This window comes from Scyliorhinus canicula, chromosome 5, assembly GCF_902713615.1.
Source record: "Scyliorhinus canicula chromosome 5, sScyCan1.1, whole genome shotgun sequence".
Classification (NCBI taxonomy): domain Eukaryota; kingdom Metazoa; phylum Chordata; class Chondrichthyes; order Carcharhiniformes; family Scyliorhinidae; genus Scyliorhinus; species Scyliorhinus canicula.
The window spans coordinates 127,624,408-127,652,160 of NC_052150.1; the positions used below are offsets into that span (position 1 = coordinate 127,624,408).

A 27,753-nucleotide genomic window follows, 5' to 3' on the forward strand; every position below is an offset into this window, starting at 1 on the left:
AAGGTTTAATTAGTAACATTTATTATATTGTATTGAATATCACATCTGGACAGTTAATTTAAAATTGCATTTATGTTAATTGTATCTGATAAACTAGAAATATTTGTTCAGCTGCACAGAAGTTCAGAGTTTGCATTACTTGTCCTGTAAAAAGTGATTGGCTTAAAAACAATGCTGCAACTCCAAACTGATTAGGTCACCCCTATCACAGTTGTTCCACTATTTATTTCTCAAAGACAAACTTGTAGCCACTCTGCAGCTATTTGAAATGCCTTGTCCTTTCCATGGTTTCAATCAGCGACATATTTTGCTGCAGTTTTAAATGACTTTGCATCATACAACCAGGCGGTATCGATTCCCTTTCCAGATTCATGAACAGCAATCCAGCTGGGAAATGGAAAGCGGCAGGCTACAACTCTGGCATTGCCCTTCAGCTCACTCTCAAGTTTACTCTCCAAGGACTGCATCTGGAACAGCAGAAAATGCAGTCAGAATATTCCAATATAAACTGGATACTGTTCCTAAATTAAAGAAAAATTCCCTTCATTCAATGTTGTCTGTCAAAACAAAAAAATTGACTCACATTTCACATCTAACAGACACAAAAGTATTTTTCTAAAACCTACTATATGATAGGAGATATGCTTTTAATGTCAATTTCTTAGTAATTTTTAGGATCCCCCCCTCCACATATTAATCCATATACTTAAAAAAAAACACTCAATGATGATTAGTCCAAGATCAGGATTTCCATATTTGATAAATCCTGAGGCTAATTGAAAACGAGATTCCTTCTCTTTGTTTTACCTCCTCATACACACTCCACTGAAACATGGTTTAAGGAATGAGGGATGGAAATGTGGGATAGAATTCAAATAAAAATAAACAGGTTTCGAACTAACCTTGGAGACAAGAAATAATAGAAATTGACTAAAATTAAATGAAGCCTGAAACTCATATACACCATTCTATTCTTAATTTTCTTTAAGTCATTCACATACAATATAAACGTACATAGCATCGAGTAGTACGATTCAGGATTATGCTGCTATATTGTGAGCTAGTGGTGGCAGCCAAACCATCAGTAGATGCCAAGTGCAGGCTAGGCTATCTGACAGGAAGAAAGAAAATTAATAAAACTAAAAGCACAGCCGCATACAAGCCACCCTCAACTGTGAGCTGCAGCTTTCAGGACAAGCACCCAGATAATGGGTACTATTGCAGAATGGCCAAGGGTTAAAGTAACCCTTGCTGCAATTTTTTAAAAAATTCCCAACACTTCTTTGTTTCTGTACACAATCCAAGTGGCAAGCACAATGGCGCAGTGGTTAGCACGGCTGTCTCACGGCGCCGAGGTCCCAGGTTCTGGGTCACTGTCCGTGTGGAGTTTGTAGATTCCCCTCGTGCTTGCGCGAGTTTCGCCCCCACAACCCAAAGATGTGCAGGTTAGGTGGATTGGCCATGCTAAATTGCCCCTTAATTGGAAAAGAGTTAATTGGGCACTAAATTTTTGTTTAAAGGAATAATACAATCCAAGCGGCAGAGTGAATAACAATATGCATTCCAGAAGTCTATTATAACACAGACTGTTTCCTCTGCATAATTGTGACCACAATTCAAAGATGATTCAATTACTGTGAAGAATTATAGGACATTCTGGTGATATGAATGGTTCGGTAAATTGCAAAATCTTCCTTTCTGTCATTATCCCAAGTTTCAGAAGGAGAGCTGCCGACTTATTAGATGATTTTTTTTTAACCCACATCAATTTGTTATGAATATAATTGAGACTAGCAGGAAAATGTGAATGAAAGTGGCTCTCTGCACAGTTCTCCAATGCACAACCCCACCAAGCACAGTACCATCCCAGAAATGGGTTCAGCAAAATTCACCCTCATGTATGTATTGCAAATAAGTTTTTTGGAATTGATTAACAGACTCACCATCTGAGGAACTCCAAATATGACAACATTATTATATTCTGAGAAATTGACCTAAAAGCATAGGACAAAAACAATTACCCACATTGAAATTAACAGAATTTGAATAATACATCAGAATAGTTTTGCATCAAGCTATGCAAGAATGAATGTACCTTCCACAAGTCAGAAACGTAAAATCTAGTACTGTGGTGCACTCCTTCTCGCCATGCTCTGTACCTAGAGTACCAAACCAACCAAGGATTCAGCTCATAACCCACAGCTCGAAACCCTTGCTTTGCTGCTGCAATTACCTATAAAGCCAAAAGGACATATTACCATAAAACCTTATAAACAGGCTATTGGTTTCTAATGATCAACTAACATGAGCATGCAATTTATATGATAGGGCAACAATAGAAGTTGGACACCTATGTCGCTATAAGCCTACAATTTCCACATAGCAGTAACTAATACAGTGGATTTCATAAACAAGATAATCCAAAATTTCAAGAGCTTCCCAACAATAATTTTTAATGCAATTAGCGTTGAAATGTTTTATTTTTAGAACAGTAATATTCCTAATAGTAAAAACAGATGTCAACCTTCATAAGACTGTCCCAAAACCTAGTGAAAACCCATCATCTCTTGAATAACATCTAGGACTTTACAGCTATAAACCACATTTGGTTAAAAAATGTTTCAGACAGGGTAGCATCAACTAATCTAATATATAGTGCAATACTACTGCTGAAAAGAAACATTGTTGAAACTTTTCGTCTTGCCCTCATCAGGACCAACACAAAAATGCCAAAATTCAAATGATCAAAACAATTCTACAGGAGAAAAGGATGCTGATTGGCCGATGTGTTGATTGGTCATGGAGAAAGCAACAGAAGCTCATTTCCCCCAAGCTCCAAAATAATTCAATAAAGGTGCAAGGTTTGAACATATTCCTGTGCATGAATGTATACATGCTTCTAATGAGCATAAGTGAGCCACGTTATAAACTCAACTAATAATCTTAAATTGGTTACCAGTGTAGCTATTAGCACATTCAGGATTGATCAGCAAGTGCTGCCTAATTATGGAATCACAGCTAACAGAAGACATTTTTGTTTTAGCCTGGTTGAGGATGGTTTGTATTCTATTATGAACTGAAAGGACTCTATTCGCACAGCCTTTATGCCTGGCATCACATCAGTACTGAAAAACCCAAAAACTGTACAGTTAAATGTGATTCAGAAATGGGTAACACTTGGTGAACAATCCTGAAACTATTAATAGCTCCGCTCACAACTAAGCTAATCAGGCAATCTTGTAACGTAGCTTATTTATTTTTAACAGATGCAACAAACATTCATATAGAGGGATCAGTTCTCTGCAATCTAAAGGAATGGTGTTCCAACCTTGCACTTTTTTGAATTACCCAGGAGCTTGGGGAACCCAGATTTCTCCTTTGGCCGCAACGTTCCCACAGAGGAAGTAACATTTGAAATTTAACATTCTTCATTTGTCCTAATGAATGCAAGATGAATAGTTTCAACATCACTGCTCTCTTTTCAGCAATATTCAAGCTCTGTACTACCAAGCAAGCATAATATTAGTTGACCTCTCATGGATTTGCACCCAAGAAATCAAGACAAAGTTGTATTTTCATTTGAAGCAGAGATGAAGCACATAATTAATTCAGCACCATTTTAAAGTCATATATTCCTGATAGCTTCCAATTGTAGTGGGAATTTGGGATATCCTGAAAACATGAAAGACATTATATAAATGCAAATGTTTTCTTCATTCTTTTCATCTTGTTGCTTGTAAGATCTTCCTGTGCACAAGATGGATATTGTTTGCCAACATGAATTACTGAACTCACTCTATTTTCTTCTTAATTGGTTGCTACATAATCATTTTCCACCATATTTAATGATATGGAATTTCCTAATAACTTCTACCATGTGCAAGTGCATCAGTTTTTTTTTTAAAAACAAGGAATCTTGCATGTAAGTAATTTATGTCAGAACCTCATGACACAGGCATTTCCACAATTATTTGTGCCACATTCAAGTTTCTTCTACCATAAATTACTCAAGCTCTTTAATACAGCACTGCCCCACACTAAAACCAGAGTACACAGGTTTTCTGCATATATGCCAGTTCTTTGCCAGAGCCCAAACTTTAGACACAACATATGCTCCCACCTCCACGAATAAATACTCAATGATCTGTATTGTATTTTGTATATCTTTGAATGCTTTATTAGACATTAGAATTGGTAACATTATGTAGAAAAGCTTCCACAATGGCATTTTTCTCAAAGGTGCAGCAGTGCTTAATGTGAATGACTGATTCAAACTAATTTTCACAATATAAGATAGAGAGATTTAATCAAGGAAGATGATGCATACACAATATGGTTTCTCCGATCCCTAATAGTAACACACAATTTATGCCAGTTTTATGATAATTTTTGCATTCTTTGGTACACCATAAGAACTGTAGAAAATGTTTGCTTAATTGCCATTGGTAGCAATAGAGTTAAATCAGTAAATTGGATCAAGGAAATTCCAGGTTCATAGAACACACAGAAAAACATTACTTATACATTCCACCAGCAGGAATAACATCTCTATAAAATTTCTAATCAGATAAATGGACTAATGAAATTAGTCATATTGGTTTCTAAAAATATAATTAGTAATTAAATATCTGATATGAACTAAGTCATAGAGGATTACAGCACAGAAAAGGCCCATTGTGCCAGTAAACAAAACAACTACCTTAGTATTCCAATCCTATTTTCCAGCACTTAGCCTATAGCCTTGTATGCCTTGGCATCACAAGTGCATTTCTAAATATGTTTTAAATGTTATGAGGTTCTCTGCCTCCACTACACTTTCAGACAGCGAGTTCCAGACTCCCACCACTCTCTGGGTCAAAAGGATTATCCTCACATCCCCTCGAAACCTCCTGCCCCTTTCCTTAAATCTATGTCCCCTAGTCCGCAGAACAATACTTTTCACTGTACCTTGGTACACATGATAATAAATCAAAACTATTGATCCCTCCATCAAGGGGAAAGGTTTCTCCTCTTTATTGTATCTATGCCCCTCATAAGTTTATACATCTCAATCATGTCCTCCCTCAATCTCCCATGCTCCAAGGAAAACAACCCAGTCTATCCAATTTCTCTTCACAGCTAAAACTCTCCAGAAAGGGCAACATCCTGGTAAATCTCCTCTGCAACCTTTCCAGTGCTATCACATCCCTCCTATAATGTGGATTCCAGAACGGCACACAATACTCTAGCTTTGGGCTGACCAACGTGTTATACGGTTCCAGCATAATCTCCCTATTCTTAAACTCTATGCCTCGACTAATAAAAGCAAGTATACCATCTGCCTTCTTAACCACTGTACCTACCTGCCGTGCTACCTTACGTAACCAGAGTACATGCACACCAAGGTCCCTCTAATCCTCAGTGCTTCCCAGGGTCCAGCCATTTATCATGTATTCCCTTGCTTTGTTTGTCCTGCCCAAGTGCATCACCTCACTCTTATCTGGATTGAATTCCATTTGCCACTGATCAGTCCATCTGAGCAGCCTTAAAGAGGAACTGAAGGAGATCAATATTAGTAGAGAAATGGCGTTGGGGAAATCGATGGGATTGAATGCTGGTAACCCCAGGGCCTGATAATCTACAACCCAGAGTATTTAAGGAAGTAGCTCTACAAATAGTGGATGCAATTTTTAAATAATAATCTTTATTGTCACAAGTAAGCTTATATCAACAGTGCAATGAAGTTACTGTGAAATGCCCCTAGTCGCCACATTCCAGCACCTGTTTGGGTACACTGAGGGAGAATTCAGAATATCCAAATTACCTAACAAGCACGTCTTTTGGGACTTGTGGGAAGAAACCAGAGCACCCGGAGGAAACCCACGCAGACACAGGGAGAACGTGCAGACTCCGCACAGACAGTGACCCAAGCCGGGAATCGAACCTGGGACACTGGCGCTAAGCCACAGTGCTAACCATTGTGCTACCATGCAGCCTTGTCATTGATAGTCATCTTCCAGGATTCTACAGACTCTGAATCAGTTCCTGCAGATTGGAGGGTAGATAATATAACTCCACTATTTAAAAGGGGAGGTAGAGGGAAAACATGGAATTGTAGACCCGTGAACCTGACATTGGTAGTGGAGAAAATTCTAGGATCCATTAACAAAGATTTAATAGCTGAGCACTTTAAAAAGTTACAGAGTCAACATAGATTTATGAAGGGGAAATCATGCTTGTCAAATCTACTGGAATTCTTCAAGTATGTAACCAGTTGAGTTGACAAGGGAGAGCCAGTAGACGTGGTATATTTGGGCTTTCAGAAGGCTTTTGGCAAAGTCCCGGATAGGAGATTAGCGTATAAAATTAAAGCGCATAGGATTAGCAAAAGTGTACTGAAATGAATAGAAAGCTGGTTGACAACAGGAAACAAAGAGTAGGAATTAACGGTCTTTTTCAATTGGTATGCAGTGACTAGTGGGTACTGCAAGGATTGGTGCTCGGGCCCCAGCTATTCACAATGGGCAGCACGGTAGCATTGTGGATAGCACAATTGCTTCATGGCTCCAGGGTCCCAGGTTCGATTGCGGCTTGGGTCACTGTCTGTGCGGAGTCTGCACATCCTCCCCGTGTGTGCGTAGGTTTCCTCCGGGTGCTCAGGTTTCCTCCCACAGTCCAAAGATGTGCAGGTTAGGTGGATTGGCCATGCTAAATTGCCCAGTGTCCAAAATTGCCCTTAGTGTTGGGTGGGGTTACTGGGTTATGGGGATAGGGTGGAGGTGTTGACCTTGGATAGGGCGCTCTTTCCAAGAGCCGGTGCAGACTCGATTGGTGAATGGCCTCCTTCTGCACTGTAGATTCTATGAAATTCGATGATCTAATATATATTAATGATTTAGATGAGGGAACAAAATGTAAGATCTCCAAATTTGCAGATGACACCAAGTTGAATTGGGTGAGGATACAGAGATCCTTCAGTGTGGTTTGGACAAGTTGAGTGAGTGGGCAAATGAATGGCAAATGCAGTATAATTTGGATGAATGCAAGGTTATCCACTTTGGTTGCAAAAACAAGGCGGCAGACTATTATCTGAACGATCATAAATTAGAGGAAGGGAATGTACGAGACCCAAGTGTCCTCGTACACCAGTCACTGAAGGTAAGCATGCAGGTACAGCAGTCGGTAAAGGTAAATGGTATGCTGGCCTTCATTGCGAGAGGATTTGAGTACAGGAGCAGGGACATCTTGCTGAAATTATACAGGGTCTTGGTGAGGCCATAATGGCTCCTTATCTGAAAGAGGATGTTCTTGCTCTAGAGGGAGTGCAGAGAAGGTTTACCAGACTGATTCTTGGGATGACAGGACTGATGTAGGAGGAGAGATTGAATTGGTTAGGATTATATTTGTTGGGAGTTCAGAAAAATGAGGGGGGATCTCAGAGAAACCTATAAAATTCTAACAGGACTAGACTGGGTAGATGCAGGAAGTTCCCAATGTGGGTGTGTCCAGGACCAGAGGTCACAATCTGAGGATACGGAGCAAACCATTTAGGGTAGAGGTGAGGAGAAATTTCTTCACCCAGTGAGTGATGAGCCTGTGGAACTCTTTACTACAGGAAGTAGTCAAGGCCAAAACATTGTTTTCAAGATGCAATTAGATATAGCACTTAGGGCAAAGGGAATCAAAAGATACGGGGGGAAAGCGGAATTCGGCTATTGAATTGGATGATCAGTCATGATCATAATGAATGGCAGAGCAAGCTCAAAGGGCTGAATGGCCTCCACATGCTCGTATTTTCTGTTTCTTGTAATCAAAGGCAGTATTTTTCAAACTTTTTTTCCCGGGATCCACTTTTGCCAACCGGCCAACCTTCGCAACCCATGCCTACCTGCCTTTGCGACCAACCATTTTTGCTTACCTTTAATGCAGCAGGGGAGCCTGCATGGTCCTCACGATCTAATTTGCTTTGTCATTTAATGTTACATTTCTACTAAGGACTATCACAGTGGTTAGCACTGTTGCGTCACAGCGCTGGGTCTCAGGTTCAATTCCTGGCTTGGTCTGTGTACCCGAACAGGCGCCATAGTGTGGCGACTCGCTGTTTTTCACAGTAACTTCATTGCAATGTTAATGTAAGCCTACTTGTGACAATAATAAATATTATTATAATCATTTAAGTTCTTGTACATCCGTGAAAAAAACCCAAATTGTCCTCAAACCCGCCATGCATAGTCTTCAAATGTCTTTGATGTTTTGAGCGTTTTAAACTCTCATTTGCCAGTACTTCCCTGCATATAACACACATCGGCTTTGCACGCCAATTTGCATTTTCACAATTAGCAAAGCCATACTGCAAAAAATAATAATATTTATACTGCTTTGTTCCCAATTTCAGTTTTTCTTTGTTGAAAACGGTCTATCTTCAGTCTGTCACTCCTGTTGCCTTGCTTGCTCGCAGCTAGAAATGGAGGAATCTTTTCTCTGTGATTTTGCGTCAGAAGCACGAACGTATATCAGTGTACATGCCAGGAGCGTGACCTGCTATCTGCCGCCACTTCTGGCTGAAGACTGCATCTTTGATTTTCAAGCCGATCGTGGCCAGCATTCTCAATTTAAAAGCCTGTCACAGCCATTGACCGCTTCTCCTGCTATCAGGAACACCGCAACCGATCGCTCCACGACCCTCCCAACACCTGCCCGTGAGTCGGGGCCCACAGTTTGAAAAACTCTGACCCAAGGCTATCCTCCTCACTATTTATCACCCCACCAATTTTCCTATCACCTGCAAACTTACCTTCTAGTCTAAATCATTTATATATAACACATACAGGAAGGACCCCAGCGCTGATCCCTGTGGGACCCCACTGGACACAGGCTTCCAGTCAGAAAAACATGCCGTGACCATTACCCTCTGCTTCCTACCACTCAGTCAATTCTGGATCCAATGAGCCAAATTTCCTTGGATCCCATCGGCTCTTCCCTTTAATATCAGTCTCCTAAATGGGACCTTATCAAAAGTCTTGCTGAAGTCCAAGAAGAGTATGTCAAGTGCATTGCCCTTATCTACACACCTGGTCACCTCTTCAAAAAATTCATCATGTTGGTCAGACATGACTTCCCCTTAATAAAACCACGCTGGTTGTTCCTGATTAATCCCTGCCTCTCCAAATGCTGATCAATTCTGTCTCTCAGAATTGCTTCCAATAGTTTCCCCACCACTGTGGTTAGACCGACTGGCTTATATTTCCTTGTGTATCTCTTCCTCCCTTCTTGAATAATGGTAACACATTGGCTATTCTCCAGTCCTCCGGAACCTCTCCTGTGGCCAGAGAGGAATTGAAAATTATTCCCAGCACCCCTACTATTTCTTCCATTGCCTTGCTCAACAGCCTGGTATACATTGCATCCTGCCTGGCGATTTTTCAACTTTTGGCCAGACCACTCAAACCTCCTCTCTGTCTATGTTAATTTCTTCAATTTAGTCTTTCTTCTTGATTTATATACCCACATTATCCCTTCACTGGTGAACACCAACACAAAGTATTAATTTAGAATCTTACCTATGTCCTCCGGCTCCACACACACATTACCACTGTGGCCCTTAATGGGCCCCACGTTTTCCCTAGGTATCCTTTTACCCTTAATGTACTTGTAAAACAACTTAGGAGTTTCCTTTATTTTACCTGCCAGTATCTTTTCTTGTCCTCTTTTTGCTTTCCTAGTTTCCTTTTTAAATTCCCTCTTGCACATTCTATGCACCTCTAGGGCTTCTGCAGTTTGAGTCCTTGATATCTGCCATAAGCCTCCCTTTGATTTGATTTTGATCTGATTTATTGTCACATGTACCGAAGTACAGTAAAAAGTATTTTTCTGCAGCTGAAGGAACGCACACAATACGTACATAGTAGACAAAAAGAATAATCAACAGAGTACATTGACAAATGGGTACATCGACAAACAGTGATAGGTTGCAGTGCAGAACAAGGAGCCAAACAAAGCAAATACATGAGCAAGAGCAGCATAGGGCATCGTGAATAGTGTTCTTACAGGGTACAGATCAGTCCGAGTGGGAGTCGTTGAGGAGTCTTGTAGCTGTGGGGATGAAGCTGTTCCTATGTCTGGATGTGCGGGTCTTCAGACTTCTGTACCTTCTGCCTGATGGAAGGGTCTGGAAGAAGGCAATGCCTGGGTGGGAGGGGTCTTTGATAATGCTGTCTGCCTTCCTGAGGCAGCGGGAGGTGTATACAGAATCAATATGAGGGTAGCAAGCTTGTGTCATGCGTTGGGCTGAGTTCACCACACTCTGCAGAATCTTGCGATCTTGGACCGAGCAGTTGTCATACCAGGCTGTGATGCAGCCAGATAGGATGCTCTCTATAGCACATCTGTAGAAGTTTGAGAGAGTTGGATTGGATTGGATTTGTTTATTGTCACGTGTACCGAGTCGATGCAGACATGCTGAATTTCTTTAGCTTCCGTAGAAAGTTGAGACGTTGTTGGGCTTTCTTGACTGTTGCATCAATGTGAGTGGACCAGGACAGACTGCTGGTGATGGTGACCCCCAGGAACTTAAAGCTATCGACCATCTCCACTTCGGAACCATTGAATCAGACAGGAGTGTGTGTCGTGCTACGCTTCCTGAAGTCGATGATCAGTTCCTTGGTCTTTCCGACATTTAGAGAGAGGTTGTTTTCGGTACACCATGCAACCAAGTGATTTATCTCCCTTCTGTAGTCTGATTCGTTGTTGTTTGAGATACGGCCCACCACAGTCGTATCTTATTGATTGAGTTGGAGTTAAATCTTGCTACACAGTCATGTGTGTATGGGGGAGTACAGTAGAGGACTGAGCACACATCCTTGTGGGGCCCCGGTGTTGAGGACTATCGTGGAGGAGGTGCTGTTGCCTATCCTGATAGATTGCAGTCTGTTGAGGAATTCAATGATCCAGCTGCACAGGGAGGGGTCAAGTCCCCTCAAGGGGTTATTAGTCTTGTCGGGATAATGGTGTTGAAGACAGAGTTGTAGTCTATGAACAGCAGTCTTACGCAGATGCCCTTGTTGTCAAGGTGTTCGAGTGTTGATTGTAGGGCCAGGGAGATAGCATCTTCTGTGGACCGGTTGTGCTGATAGGCAAACTGCAGTGGATCGAGACCGCTTGGGAGGCTGGAGTTGATCCGTCTCATGACTAGCCACTTGAAGCATTTCATGATAACAGACGTTAGGGCCACCGGTCGGTAGTCGTTGAGGCAGACTACCTTGTTCTTCTTTGGTACTGGTATTATGGTGGCCTTCTTGAAGGAGGTGGGGACCTCAGAGCGGAGGAGTGAGGCGTTGAAGATATCTGCGAATACACTCGCCAGCTGGTCTGCGCAGGCTCTGAGTGCTCGTCCTTTTTCTCTTTATCCAATGTTGTGTATCCCTCGATATCCAGGTTTCACTGGATTTATTGATCCCACCCTTTTTCTTTATTGAAATATGCAGGCCATGTGCTCTCCCTATTTCCTTTGTGACACTGTTCTGTCACAAATTTACCTAAAAGTGTCTGCTCCCAGTCCACTCTGGCCAAATCATACATGATCATATTAAAATCATAATTGGATTCAAAGAAAATTTGTGGGTTTTTTGGGGACACCAGACCCCAAATATACTTCTGGTGACTAATTAGATTGATGTACAATTTGTTTTGCAGGCTTTATTGTGAAATGTACACATAATTTGCATAAATTTCTTTGGCTATGATTTTGAACTGCATACTGTTTAACATTTAGTTTGTTTCCATGCTCTAACATTGCATCAATTCTTTGCTAAAATTAGGCAAGAAGAATTTCGCACATTTCCCCTCCAACTTGCTTTTAACCTTATTTTTTTTTAGCTTGCTGGTGTGGGAGGGGTTTGTAGCTACAGCTACATCTGAGAAGGGAGGTCAGGAAGTGTCCAAGCTCACTGCTCCTGGGAGAGTCATCATGCTAATTTTATTCTGTAGGACATGGGTATTCCATTTCTTCCCTCAAGACCTTATCAATCAATTGGATTTCTTTTTTGGTTTAATGCAGACAGCTCTCTCATGCTGATGTTAATCCCATACTTGACAGGTACACTACTGAGAGGTGTAGTTAATCATTTCTGCACATGGGGCCCTTCTACTGACTCAATAGTCACTTTACAACTGCTTACAAAGACTCCCTGATATCCCATTTACATTACAACACTGCCTCTAAAAACAATGCTGTAGATATATGCATGTCGCAGTGTACCGAGCAAAGATAATTCTATAACTACTTATATTCATATAGCACCTTCAACACAATGAAACATCTCAAGGTACTTCACAGGACCGTTATGAAACAAAGTTAGACATCGAGCCACAAAATGAGACATTAGGTCAGATGGCCAAATTTTTGGCCACCGAGTGAGCGTTTAAAGGGAAAAAATAAGGTGGAGGGGCGAGAGACAGAGGGAGGGTATTCCAGAATTTAGAACTAAGGCAACTGAAGACATGGCCCCCAACGGCAGAGCAATTGTAATTGGGAATGCCCAAGAGGCCAGAAGTGCAGCTACCTTGGAGGCTGGAGTAGATAGGGAGGGGCAAGGCAATGGAGGAATTTAAAAACAAGAACAATAATTTTAAAATCAAGATGTTGCTTGACAATGAAAATAAGGTAGGTCAACGAGCACAGGAGGGGGAAATCGGGGAATGGGACTTATTGCAAGTGAAGACATAGGCAGCAGAGCTTTGGATGACCTCAGGTTTATGGACGGGAGAATGTGGGAGGCCAGTCAAGGGTGCATTGGTGTAGACGAGCCCAGAGTTAACAACGGCATGAATGAAGCTATGAGCAGCAGATGAACTAAGAGGGATGAAGTCAGGTGAAATTAACAGTCTTAGTTATGTGAATGTAACACCTCAAGGTTGTGAACAGACTGGCTGAATCTCAGACTGTTGCCAGGGAGAGAAATAGAATCGGTAGTTAGGAAACAGGGTTTAGATTGTGTACCAAAAACAATAATGAAATGAAATAGCTCCAGTCTTCTCAATATTTAACTGAATTTAATACAATTTAATTTAATTTTGAATTCACCCATTCAGGGTAGCAATGAAACATCAGGAGAGATTGATGGCCTACAGCCAGTTAAATGTATCTGTGTGCAGTTGTTCAATACTCCTCATCTCCAAATTCATTCCACAATGCACCAGGTTGAATTCAAAACAAAGGCAGCAGTATCATATTGCAAAAATAACATAACTAGGGTTATAAATGACAAAGTATGATGGGTATGTGGACAGATGATTTAATTTTGCTTCCTAATAATTTATTTTTAAAAAGGGGAAAAAACAAAAATCATGCACAATATGGGTTCAATTCTGAGGCTATTCTTTCATGGAAATAGGACAAGAGGACTCTGAACATCAAACTAGATCCTTTACAGCTTCTTCTATAATTGTAACCACTGTTTCCCATCATCTTTCTTGAATTCAGGCCTGGCTACGGATAACATCAAAAACTTAAGTCTATAGACAAACGGGGTGTTTATGTCCAGAAATTTCTATTCAACTTCCCTATCGTATTGAGGGAGCTTTGCAGCTTCCTCTCTACCGCAATTTTTCTTTCTCTCTCTCTCATTCCCACACTCTCCCTCCATCTCTCTCCTTCCTATCCCCCTTGTTCCTCCTCCTCGCTCACTTACTCACTCCCTGCCCCCAACTAGTCCCCCTCCCCTTTTTCTCTGAATCCCATTCCCCTCTCTCTCTCTCTTTTCTTTCTCTGTCCAGCCCCACTCAAGTTCTTGCACTGTGACGCTTTCCACGCTCCCCTCCCTCTTTCTCCACCCTCCCCTCCATTCATTCCCCCTCACCCAACAGCTCACCTTGCCGACCCCCACCCACACTACACCATCCCGGCCCTCGCCGCCCCCTCCCCCTTCTCCCACCACTTCCCCATCACCCTTCCCACTCACATCCTCCTGCCTCACCTGCCTGCCACACTCACTCGTCTCCCCTTCCCTTCACTCATCCTCCTCCCTCATTCGCCCTCCTCCCCTCTCTCTCTCCCTCCCTCCTTTTCCCACCTCCCCCACCCTCCTCCCCCTGAACGCACCCTCCTCCCCCTCCCACGCACCTCCCCCAATGCGCCACCCTCCCACTCGCCCACCAGGCTCCTCCCCTCCCTCCCGCTTATCTACCCTCCTTCCCGCTTTCTCACTTCTCCCTTCCCCCCAACTCTCCCACACATCCCTTTCCCCCCCCGACACTGCCACTCATCCCCTCAACCCAATCCCACTTCCCCTCCCACTTGCCACCCCCCACTCTCCCCCCCACTCACCCACTCCCTCCCCAACTCTCCACTCTCTCTCCCCCTCCCTCACCCCCCACTCTCTCCCTTACCCCCACTCTCTCCCTTACCCCCACTCTCTCCCTTACCCCCACTCTCTCCCTCACCCCATCTATCCCGCCTCCCCTCCCTCCCACCTCCTTTCACTTTCCCTCTCTCCCCTTCCCCACCCCTCCCCCCTCCCTCCCACCATTCCCCACCCGCCTCCTCCCCTCCCACCAGTGGCGTGCAGAGGGGGGGGCCGACGGTGCATTGGCCCCGGGCATCCATTGGATGGGGGCATTCAATCAGAGAAGGAAAAAAAAAATTTTTTTTTTTTTTTTTTAATTTTTTTTCTTTTTTAATTTTTTTTTTTAAATTTAGATTACCCAATTATTTTTTTCAATTAAGGGGCAATTTAGCGTGGCCAATCCACCTACTCTGCACATTTTTTGTGTTGTGGGGGCGAAACCAACGCAGACACAGGGAGAATGTGCAAACTCCACACGGACATTGACCCAGAGCCGGGATCGAACCTGGGACCTCAGTTCCGTGAGGCGGTTGTGCTAACCACTAGGCCACCGTGCTGCCCCAGAGAAGGAAATAAGATAGTAATTTTAAAATTTCAGCGGTGATAAATCAATTTTTGGAGGCTCACCACACTGCAGAGGCAGTCGTTAGCCCTTTATTCCTTTAACATGGTGTACCCTTTCTGTCTAGAGAAAATGGTCCTTTTCCCCATCCCCCCACACGCATGCGGATGATGTACGTGGTGCAACCATCAAAAGCAACAAACAGACGTGGCTGTTCGTTCCTGCGTTTCCTCGAGTCATAACTCGTCTTTTCTTCAGCTTTTTGTGCATCTAGATTAGTTCTTTTACCTACTCAGGTCAGTGAATAGCTCTAGAACAGGTGCAACTACGGTTTTTAATAGGTTTTTTGGCGCTATTTAATGAAATATTTACGTGGGATGTAGTAAGAGTGAAGCCTGGATGATCAGAGGACTGCTATGGCATTTAATCTCGGAATAGGAGACATTTATTCCTTAACATGCTAATATTCGAATACAGATACCACTAATTTGCAAGTCTATGATATAAATTGCACAAAATTATCAGTGGAGAATCAGTGTGAAATAATTTGATACGAAGGAACAAAGAAATGAAATATGGTTTATCCGTCTGCAACTGACCGATTGTTTACCATTTTCTTCCCATTTTCTCATGCGTCTTACGGTTTTTGAGATAGAAAATGAAATGTTACGAGTATTTCGTGTACAACCGAGTGGAGCACAGAACAGGAAAAAAAAGAGGGCCAGAGTCGAAGAAGAGTCCCATCAAAGAGGGGCATTAGATGCATGGATAAAAAGAAGTAAAGAAGAAGTAGGAGAACCTGGAGAAGTAAAAGATGATGTGGGTGCAGAGAAGGATTTTTCTGATACGGATTCAGCTCGGTCAGAACATAATACTCTCTCTCCTCAGTCTCGTTGTCAGGATGCTGATCCATGTGAAGAAAATAAAGAAGATATTTGCATATTTTTGCAAAGAAGCGATTTTGGCTGTTTGAAGAAACCGATTCCAGATCATTTGAAGATGACAATATTACAACATGGCCCTGAAAGATATCAGAACAAAAGTGGTCCATTTGCTGAGAAGGATGGGAGATCATTTTCCAAACAGTGGTTTGATAAAGTTTCCACAAACGGAGAAATTGTGGAGAGAAAATGGTTGTTATACTCTCCATATCGGAAAGCATGCTACTGTTTTGTTTGCTTTTTGTTTTCAAAGGAGCATTTGTCGTCTGTGTCAAACTTTGGAAAGGAAGACGGTTTCTCCACTTGGAGAAAATTAAATCCAACAATACCTGACCATGAGAAAAGCCCTTCTCATAGAGCTCACATGAGGGAATACCTGAACCTTGTAGTTCGACTCCATCATTCAACTACGATAGATGCTGAACTTCAACAGCAAATGTCTGCTGAAAAGAAAAGATGGAAAGCTATAACTGAACGGATTGTCGAGGTTATATCCTTTCTGGCAAAACAGAATCTGGCCTATCGTGGACATCGAGGAGAAGGAATATCTGGGTTATCAGAGCCAGGGGAGAGTCAGTGAAAATACAGGAAACTTTCTAGCAACAATCAGATTTTTGGCCAAATATGATGACATCTTAGCAAAACACTTGCAGAGAGGGAAAGAGAAACCAAAAAGTGTCACCTACTTGTCAAACAGAATTCAAAACGAAATAATCAATCTTCTTGGTGAAACTGTCAAGAAAAATATAATTTCCGAAATTAAGGACGCAAAATATTTTAGCATAATGCTGGATTCAACTCCAGATATTGCCCATGAAGATCAGGTTTCTGAAATTCTGCGTTACGTTCATATTGATGAAAACAGAAAAGTAGAAATAAAGGAGACATTTCTGGGATTTTTTTCAAGTCAACAAGAAAGATGCAGTCAGCCTGGTAAATAAAATTCAGGAAAAATTGGAAGAAGACAAAATTTCCATGAATGACTGTCGTGGTCAAGCATATGATAACGCAGCAGTTATGGCTGGAGTGAGAGGAGGTGTTCAACAAAAAATTCTTGAAGTTAACCCAAAAGCTGTGTTTGTGAACTGCGAGAACCACAGCCTCAATTTGTCCTGTGTCCATGCAAGTGAGGTGCAACCTGTTGTTGTTACATTTTTTGGCATTCTAGAAAAACTCTACTTTTTTTTCTTCATCTACTTCTCGTTGGGAAGTGTTAAAATCATTTGTCACTCGGACTGTGAAAAGACAGTGTGACACAAGATGGAGTTCCAGCCATGATGCTGTGCAAGTAATCCACGAAGAGTGTGACAACGTTATTGCAAGCCTTCAACACCTGCTGGAAGGAGAATTTTCAAGGGAAACTAAATCTGATGCAGGATCGCTACTGAACTCTATTCAACAGTTCCCATTTATAGCTTTATTAAATTTTCAGTACTCAGTTTTATCATCAGTGGATAAAGTCTCAAAACGTTTGCAGGATCCGAAAATGGGGTTCCATGAAGCTTCTTGTGATCTGAGAGGACTTATTCATATCTTGAATTTGAAGAATGACGAAATTATCCACAATGCAATAGATTTAGCCAATGAATATTGTGAAAATTGGGGAATACCAATTGCACGAACAAGGAGAAGAAGAATAATGCCTGGAGAGTCAGCAAGAGATAGTGGACTGACGGCACAAGAAGAAATGAATAGAGTAATGGTAGAGATTGTGAACAGATTAAAAACTGAAATTGAAGACCGCAGTGTCCGTCTTCAAAGACTCAGTGACCGATTTTCTTTTCTTCTGAACTTGAATTCAGGAGTGATTGAAGATGAACAAGAAAGAGAGAAATTAAAAAAGGAATGTTCAGACTTTGCAAATTATTATGACAATGATGTGGTTGCAATTCAGTTATATGACAAAATTATTGATTTTGTGATGCTCCTTCGAGCTGGAGGGAATAGAGTTCCCCCTGATCCTAAAGATGCTCTGGAGTCTTTACTGCAGTATGGGAGGGATGTCTTTCCGACGCTGTGTGTTTCATACAGATTACTGCTTACAATTGCATTTTCAGTCGCAAGCTGTGAAAGGTCATTTTCAAAACTGAAATTAATAAAAACATATCTGAGGTCTTCTATGTCACAGGAGCGACTGACCAACCTGGCTTTAATAAGCATTGAAAAAGAATTTCTCACAGCTGATGTAAAAAGTGAAGTAGTTCAGGTGTTTTGTGACAGGAGGTATCATTTGGGGAAAAGAACTTAATAAATTTGATTGATTTATATTAAAATCGAATAAAGCGTTTATTTCATGTTTCATCTGTGTTTATATATTCAAAATGTTTTCCTTTCTCATAATATTTCTCAGTATATTAGGCCTTATACTTGAGTCTTTGGGGCATACAATCAAGATTTGCCCCGGGCATCACCAGACCTCTGCACGCCACTGCCTCCCACCCACCCATTCTCCCCTCCCACCCCCCCCCCCCACTCTCCTCTCCCACCCCCCCACTCTCCCCTCCCACACCCACCCCACTCTCCCCTCCCACACCCCCCCCACTCTCCCCTCCCACACCCACACTCTCCCCTCCCACCCCCCCCCACTCTCCCCTCCCACACCCCCCCACTCTCCCCTCCCACACCCCCCTCTCCCCTCCCACACACACACACTCTCCCCTCCCACACACACACACTCTCCCCTCCCACACACACACACTCTCCCCTCCCACACACCACACACTCTCCCCTCCCACACACACACTCTCCCCTCCCACACCACACACTCTCCCCTCCCACGCCTCCCCCAACCCCACTCTGCCCTCCCACGCCTCCTCCACTCTCCCCTCCCACACCTCCTCCACTCTCCCCTCCCACACTCCCCCACTCTCCCCTCCCACACACCCACACTCTCCCCTCCCACACACCCACACTCTCCCCTCCCACACACCCCCCCACTCTCCCCTCCCACACCCCCCACTCTCCCCTCCCACGCCTCCCCCAACCCCACTCTGCCCTCCCACGCCTCCTCCACTCTCCCCTCCCACACCTCCTCCACTCTCCCCTCCCACACCTCCTCCACTCTCCCCTCCCACACCTCCACCACTCTCCCCTCCCACACCTCCTCCACTCTCCCCTCCCACACCTCCTCCACTCTCCCCTCCCACACCTCCTCCACTCTCCCCTCCCACACCTCCGCCACTCTCCCCTCCCACACCTCCGCCACTCTCCCCTCCCACACCTCCTCCACTCTCCCCTCCCACACCTCCTCCACTCTCCCCTCCCACACCTCCTCCACTCTCCCCTCCCACACCTCCTCCACTCTCCCCTCCCACACCTCCTCCACTCTCCCCTCCCACACCTCCTCCACTCTCCCCTCCCACACCTCCGCCACTCTCCCCTCCCACACCTCCGCCACTCTCACCTCCCACACCTCCTCCACTCTCCCCTCCCACACCTCCTCCACTCTCCCCTCCCACACCTCCCCCACTCTCCCTGCCCATCCCCCCACTCTCCGTTCCCACCCCCCCACTCTCCGTTCCCACCCCCCCCTCTCCCCCTCCCCTCCCTCCCTTCTCCCTCACACCCACCCGCCTTCCATCCATCCCATCCACCCTCTCTCGACTCCCCTCACTCCTTACATCCACCCATATTCCCACCTCTTCTCCCACCTCCCCTCACCCCCTCCCACTCTCACTCTCTCCACCCTCCCACAAACCCACTTTTCTGCCTCCCCTCCCTCCCACCCACCTCACCTCTCTCCCCTCCCTCCCACTCCCCTTCCCTCGCACCAACTCTTACCTCCCTCGCTCCCACCCACTCTCCCCTCCCTCCTCCCCTCACCCACTCCCGCTTCCCCTCCCTGCCTCCCACTCTACCCCCTCCCACCCACTCTCCACTCTCCCCCTCCTACTCTCCCCCTCCCACCTCCCACTCTCCCACCTCCCACTCTCACGCCACCCCTCCCACCCACTTCCCTCCCATCATTCGCCTCCTTCCCATCCACTTTCCCCTCCCTCCCATCCACTCTCCCCCCCACACTCTCCCGCCTCCCCTCCCTGCCTCCCACTCTACCCCCTCCCCTCCCTCTCTCGTTGCCCTCCCTCCCGTCTGAACTCTCTCCCACTCTACCGCCTTCCCTCCCTGCAACTCTCCCCCTCCCACTCATCCGCCTCCTCTCCCACTCTCCTACCTCCCCCCTCCCCTCCCACCCACACACCCCCCCACCCACTCTCCTGCCTCCTCTCCCACTCTCCTGCCTCCCCTCCCACTCTCCCCGCCATCCGTCCCACTCTCCCGCCACCCCTCCCTCAACCCTCACTCGCCTTCCTCCCACCGACTCTCCCCCCTCACCCACCCACTCTCCCGCCTCCCCCCCACACTCACCCGCCTCCCCATTCACTCTCCCGCCTCCCCTCCCTGCCTCCCACTCTACCCCCTCCCCTCCCTCTCTCGCTGCCCTCCCTCCCGTCTCAACTCCCTCCCACTCTACCGCCTTTCCTCCCTGCAACTCTCCCCCTCCCACCCATCCGCCTTCCCTCCCACTCTCCTACCTCCCCCTCCCCTCCCACCCACACTCCCCCCCCACCCACTCTCCTGCCTCCTCTCCCACTCTCCTGCCTCCCCTCCCACTCTCCCGCCATCCGTCCCACTCTCCTGCCATCCCCCCCCACACTCCCCCGCCTCCCCCATTCACTCTCCCGCCTCCCCTCCCTGCCTCCCACTCTACTCCCTCCCCTCCCTCTCTCGCTGCCCTCCCACCCGTCTCAATTCCCTCCCACTCTACCGCCTTTCCTCCCTGCAACTCTCCCCCTCCCACCCACTCTCCCCTCCCTCCCACTCTCTTGCCTCCCCTCCAACTCTCCCGCCATCCGTCCCACTCTCCCTCCACCCCTCCCTCAACCCTCACTCGCCTTCCTCCCACCGACTCTCCCCTCCCCCCACCACTCTCCCGCCTCCCCTCCCCCCACCACTCTCCCTCCCCCCTACCACTCTCCCTCCCCCCACCACTCTCCCGCCTCCCCTCCCCCAAACCACTCTCCCGCCTCCTCTCCCCCCCACCACTCTCCCGCCTCCTCTCCCACCCACCACTCTCCCGCCTCCTCTCCCCCCACTCTCCCGCATCCCCTCCCCCCCACTCTCCCGCCTCCCCTCCGCCCACCACTCTCCCGCCTCCCCACCCCCCCACCACTCTCCCGCCTCCCGTCCCCCCACCACTTTCCCGCCTCCCCTCCCCCCCACCACTCTCCCGCCTCCCCTCCCCCCCACCACTCTCCCGCCTCCCCTCCCCCACCACACTCCCGCCTCCCCTCCCCCACCACTCAATCCCGCCCCCCCTCCGCCCACCACTCTCCCCGCCTCCCCACCCCCCCACCACTCTCCCGCCTCCCGTCCCCCCACCACTTTCCCGCCTCCCCTCCCCCCCACCACTCTCCCGCCTCCCCTCCCCCCCCCACCACTCTCCTGCCTCCCCTCCCCCCCACCACTCTCCCATCCCCCCACCCACTCTCCCGCCTCCCCTCCCCCCACCACTCTCCCGCCTCCCCTCCCCCACCACTCTCCCGCCTCCCCTCCCCCCACCACTCTCCCGCCTCCCCTCCCCCCCACCACTCTCCCCGCCTCCCTCCCCCCCACCACTCTCTCCCCGCCTCCCCTCCCCACCACACTATCCCGCCTCCCCTCCCCCACCACTCAATCCCACCTCCCTCCCCCACCACTCTCCCGCCTCCCCACCCCCCCACCACTCTCCCGCCTCCCCTCCCTCCACCACTTTCCCGCCTCCCCTCCACCACTCTCCCGTCTCCCCTCCCCCCACCACTCTCCCCTCCCGCCTCCCCGCCCCCACCACTCTCCCGCCTCCCCTCCCCCCACCACTCTCCCCGCCCCCCCCCCCCCACCACTCTCCCGCCTCCCCTCCCCCCCACCACTCTCCCGCCTCCCCTCCCCCCACCACTCTCCCCGCCTCCCCTCCCCCCCACCACTCTCCCGCCTCCCCTCCCCCCCACCACTCTCCCCGTCTCCCCTCACCCCCACCACTCTCCCGCCTCCCCCCCCCCACCACTCTCCCATCCCCCCACCCACTCTCCCTCCCCCTCCCCTCCCCCACCACTCTCCCCGCCTCCCCTCCCCCACCACTCTCCCCGCCTCCCCTCCCCCCACCACCACACTCCCGCCTCCCCTCCCCCCACCACTCTCTCCGCCTCCCCTCCCCTCCCCCACCACTCTCCCGCCTCCCCTCCCCCACCACTCTCCCCGCCTCCCTCCCCCCACCAGTCTCCCGCCTCCCCTCCCCCCCACCACTCTCCCCGCCTCCCCTCCCCCCACCACTCTCCCGCCTCCCCTCCCCCCACCACTCTCCCGCCTCCCCTCCCCCACCACTCTCCCATCCCCCCACCCACTCTCTCCCGCCTCCCCTCCCCCCACCACTCTCCCGCCTCCCCTCCCCCCACCACCACACTCCCCGCCTCCCCTCCCCCCACCACTCTCCCGTCTCCCCTCCCCCCCCACCACCTCTCCCGCCTCCCCTCCCCACCACTCTCCCGCCTCCCCTCCCCCCACCACTCTCCCACCTTCCCTCCCCCCACCACGCTCCCGCTCCCCTCCCCCACCACTCTCCCGCCTCCCCTCCCCCACCACTCTCCCGCCTCCCTTCCCCCACCACTCTCCCGCCTCCCCTCCCCCCACCACTCTCCCGTCTCCCCTCCCCCCACCACTCTCCCGCCTCCCCTCCCCCCACCACTCTCCCGCCTCCCCTCCCCCCCACCACTCTCCCATCCCCCCACCCACTCTCCCGCCTCCCCTCCCCCCACCACTCTCCCCGCCTCCCCCACCCCCACCCCTCTCCCATCCCCGCCCCCCCCCACCCCTCTCCCGCCTCCCCACCCCAGCCTCCCCTCCCCCCACCACTCTCCCATCCCCCCCACCCACTCTCCCACCTCCCCTCCCTCCACCCCTCTCCCGCCTCCCCCACCCCTCTCTCATCCCCGCCCACCCCCACCCCTCTCCCCCACCCCTCCCCCCACCCCCCCCCCTCTCCCATCTCCGCCCCTCCCACCCCCACCCCTCTCCCCCCACCCCCACCCCTCTCCCATCTCCGCCCCCCCCACCCCTCTCCCATCCCCCGCCCCCCCCACCCCTCTCCCATCCCCGCCCCCCCCACCCCTCTCCCATCCCCGCCCCCCCACCCCCTCCCATCCCTGCCCCCCCCACCCCCACCCCTCTCCCATCCCCGCCCCCCCACCCCTCTCCCATCCCCGCCCCCCCACCCCTCTCCCATCCCCGCCCCCCCACCCCTCTCCCATCCCCGCCCCCCCACCCCTCTCCCATCCCCGCCCCCCCCCACCCCCACCACTCTCCCATCCCCGCCCCCCCACCACTCTCCCATCCCCGCCCCCCCACCACTCTCCCATCCCCGCCCCCCACCACTCTCCCATCCCCCGTCCCCCCCACTCACTCTCCCATCCCGCACCCCCACCACTCCCCATCCCCGCCCCCCCCACAACTCTCCCATCCCCGCCCCCCCCACCACTCTCCCATCCCGCCCCCCCACCCCTCTCCATCCCCGCCCCCCCACCACCTCGCCCATCCCCCGCCCCCCCACCCCTCTCCATCCCCCGCCCCCCCACCCCTCTCCCATCCCCCGCCCCCCCCACCCCCCACTCTCCTCCCCCGCCCCCCACCACTCTCCCATCCCCGCCCCCCCCACCACCTCCCATCCCCGCCCCCCCACCACTCTCCCATCCCCGCCCCCCCACCACTCTCCATCCCCGCCCCCCACCACTCTCCCATCCCCGCCCCCCCACCACTCTCCCATCCCCGCGCCCCCCACCACTCTCCCATCCCCGCCCCCCCACCACTCTCCCATCCCCGCCCCCCCCACCACTCTCCCATCCCCGCCCCCCCACCACTCTCCCATCCCCGCCCCCCACCACTCTCCCATCCCCGCCCCCCCACCACTCTCCCCATCCCCGCCCCCCCCACCACTCTCCCATCCCGCCCCCCCACCACTCTCCCATCCCCGCCCCCCCACACTCTCCCATCCCCGCCCCCCCACCCTCTCCCATCCCCGCCCCCCCACCACTCTCCCATCCCCGCCCCCCCACCACTCTCCCATCCCCGCCCCCCCACCACTCTCCCATCCCCGCCCCCCACCACTCTCCCATCCCCTCCCCCCCACCACTCTCCCATCCCCGCACCCCCACCACTCTCCCATCCCCGCCCCCCCACCACTCTCCCATCCCCGCCCCCCCCACCACTCTCCCATCCCCGCCCCCCCACCACTCTCCCCATCCCCGCCCCCCCACCACTCTCCCATCCCCGCCCCCCCACCACTCTCCCCATCCCCGCCCCCCCACCACTCCCCCATCCCGCCCCCCCACCACTCCCCCATCCCCGCCCCCCCACCCACTCCCCCATCCCCCCGCCCCCCCCACCACTCCCCCATCCCCGCCCCCCCCACCACTTCCCCCCATCCCCGCCCCCCCCCACCACTCTCCCATCCCCGCCCCCCCACCACACTCTCCCATCCCCGCCCCCCCACCCACTCGCCCATCCCCGCCCCCCCCACCACTCTCCCATCCCCGCCCCCCCCAACCACTCTCCCATCCCCGCCCACCCCCACCACTCTCCCATCCCCGCCCTCCCCCACCACTCTCCCATCCCGCCCCCCCCACCACTCTCCCATCCCCGCCCCCCCACCACTCTCCCATCCCCGCCCCCCCCACCACTCCCCCATCCCCGCCCCCCCCACCACTCTCCCATCCCCGCCCCCCCCCCACCACTCTCCCATCCCCGCCCCCCCCACCACTCTCCCATCCCCGCCCCCCCCACCACTCTCCCAGCCCCGCCCCCCCCACCACTCTCCCATCCCCGCCCCCCCCACCACTCTCCATCCCCGCCCCCCCCCCACCACTCTCCCATCCCCGCCCCCCCCACCACTCTCCCATCCCCCGCCCCCCCCACCACTCTCCCATCCCCGCCCCCCCCACCACTCTCCCATCCCCGCCCCCTCCACCACTCTCCCATCCCCTCCCCCCCTCCCCCCTCCCCCCTCCCCTCCCCGCCCCCCCCCCCGGCCCCCCCCCCCTCCCTCCCCGCCCCCCCCTCCCGCCCCCCCCCCCCCCTCCCCCCCCCGCCCCCCTCCCCGCCCCCCCCTCCCCCCCCCCCCCCTCCCCGCCCCCCCGCCCCCCCCCCCTCCCCGCCCCCCCCCTCCCCGCCCCCCTCCCCCCGCCCCCCTCCCCCCGCCCCCCCTCCCCGCCCCCCCCTCCCCTCCCCCCCCCCCCGCCCCCCCCCTCCCCGCCCCCCCCTCCCCTCCCCCGCCCCCCCCCTCCCCTCCCCGCCCCCCCCTCCCCGCCCCCCCCCTCCCCGCCCCGCCCCCCCCTCCCCGCCCCCCCCCTCCCCGCCCCGCCCTCCCCCTCCCCGCCCCCCCCCCCCCCGCCCCCTCCCATCCCCCCCTCCCCCCCTCCCATCCCCCCCGCCCTCCCCCCCCTCTCCCATCCCGCCCCCTCCCCGCCCCCCCCTCTCCCCCATCCCCCCCCCCCTCTCCCATCCCCGCCCCCCCCCTCCCCATCCCCGCCCCCCCTCCCCTCCCGCCCCCCCCCCCCCCCCCCTCCCATCCCCCCCCCTCTCCCATCCCCGCCCCCCCCCCCATCCCCGCCCCCCCCCTCCCCTCCCCTCCCATCCCCCCCCCCCCCTCTCCCATCCCCGCCCCCCCCCCCTCCTCCCATCCCCCCCCCCCTCTCCCATCCCCCGCCCCCCCCTCCCATCCCCCGCCCCCCCCCCTCCCCTCCCCGCCCCCCCCCTCTCCCACCCCGCCGCCCCCCCTCTCCCATCCCCGCCCGCCCCCCTCTCCCATCCCCGCCCCCCCCCTCTCCCATCCCCGCCGCCCCCCTCTCCCATCCCCCGCCCCGTCCCCCTCTCCCATCCCCGCCCCCCGCCCCCCTCTCCCATCCCCGCCCCGCCCCCCTCTCCCATCCCCGCCCCGCCCCCCCTCTCCCATCCCCGCCGCCCCCCCCCTCTCCCATCCCCGCCGCCCCCCCCCTCTCCCATCCCCGCCGCGGCCCCCCCTCTCCCATCCCCGCCCCGCCCCCCTCTCCCATCCCCGCCCCGCCCCCCTCTCCCATCCCCGCCCGCCCCCCCCCCTCTCCCATCCCCGCCGCCCCCCCCTCTCCCATCCCCGCCGCGGCCCCCCCTCTCCCATCCCCGCCGCGGCCCCCCCTCTCCCATCCCCCCCCTCTCCCATCCCCCCCTCGTCCCATCCCCCCCTCTCCCATCCCCCCCCCACACTCCCATCCCCCCCCCCACACTCCCATCCCCCCCCCACACTCCCATCCCCCCCCCACACTCCCATCCCCCCCCACACTCCCATCCCCCCCCCCACTCCCATCCCCCCCCCCCACACTCCCATCCCCCACACTCCAATCCCCCACACTCCATCCCCCACACTCCCATCCCCCCACTCCATCCCCACACTCCCATCCCCCACCTCCATCCCCCACACTCCCATCCCCCACACTCCCATCCCCCACACTCCCATCCCCCCCCCACACTCCCATCCCCCCCCCACACTCCCATCCCCCCCCCCACACTCCCACCCCCCCCCCACTCCCATCCCCCCCCCCCCCCACACTCCCATCCCCCCCCCCACACATCCCATCCCCCACACATCCCATCCCCCCCCACACACATCCCATCCCCCCCCCCACACATCCCATCCCCCCCCCCACACTCCCATCCCCCCCCCCCCACACTCCCATCCCCCCCCACTCCCATCCCCCCCCCACACTCCCATCCCCCACACTCCCATCCCCCCCCACACTCCCACCCCCCCCCCCACACTCCCATCCCCCCCCACACTCCCATCCCCCCCCCACACTCCCATCCCCCCCCCCACACTCCCATCCCCCCCCCCCACACTCCCATCCCCCCCCCCCACACTCCCATCCCCCCCCCCCACACTCCCATCCCCCCCCCCACACTCCCATCCCCCCCCCCACACTCCCATCCCCCCCCCCCACACTCCCATCCCCCCCCCCCACACTCCCATCCCCCCCCCCCCCACTCCCATCCCCCCCCCCCCCCACTCCCATCCCCCCCCCCCCACACTCTCCCATCCCCCCCCCCACACTCTCCCACCCCCACCCACTCTCCCGCCTCGCCTCCCTCTTCCTCTACTCTTTCTTACATTGATGTGGAGATGTCTGAGTTGGGTGAGCACAGTAAGAAGTCTTACAACATCAGGTTCAATTAAAGTCCAACAGGTTTGTTTGTAATCACGAGCTCTTGGAGCACAGCTCCTTCTTCAGGTGTACTCCCCTCTTTCCCTCTCTAGCCTCCCTCCTTCCCTTTCCCACTCTCTTCACTTTCTGATGCATTCTCCCGCTCTCTTTCCCCTCTCTCTCTCTTGAATTCGCTCTCTCCTCATTCCCTGACCATTTTTTTCTCTCTCTCTCCGGGTCACTCACGATCCTGCCATCCCCGCTGCCGATATCCACCAGCGCTCCCCGCCGTCCTCTCAGCAGCTGCAGCACCGTCTCCACCTGGGCCTCGCTGGCCGGAACGAAGGGGAGACAAACCCGCCTCAGGGCCGGGGCCACAAATGGTGCGGCTGCCACGCACAGAGCGAGCCCGGCTCCGCCAGTAGCGCCCAGGAGGAGCAGGCCCCAGCGCGGCCTGGAGCCTGGCCTGGTGCCGGGGACCAGATCCGACATTGAGAGCAACGGCCGGGCAGCAGCATTGGACCGAGAAGGTGTCACGGACAATTCGGTCCGGGCGGTCACAGCCGGCGGTAACTATGGGAACCGCCGCTCTCACCAAGTCACGGTGAATGTTTCCCCTCTCAAAATAATATCCTCCTGTCAGAATAACCATGGCAGGTGGACCCGGATTTGAGGGAACTGTGCCCGAGCCCTGAGCCACAGGCTGTCTGCGAATTTCAACCTCAGTTGGGCAA

General features: G+C 52.7%; 1 protein-coding gene across 1 annotated transcript; it reads right to left on the reverse strand.

The window, feature by feature from the left end:
* On the reverse strand, positions 1–27,753 carry atpsckmt (fATP synthase c subunit lysine N-methyltransferase). Its single transcript, XM_038797607.1, has 4 exons — positions 27,266–27,753; positions 2,096–2,233; positions 1,944–1,994; positions 1–467 (listed from the first exon to the last, which is right to left on the reverse strand). The coding sequence occupies exons 1-4, from the start codon at positions 27,509–27,511 to the stop codon at positions 291–293; spliced, it is 612 nt and encodes a 203-aa protein (XP_038653535.1). The 5' UTR covers positions 27,512–27,753; the 3' UTR covers positions 1–290.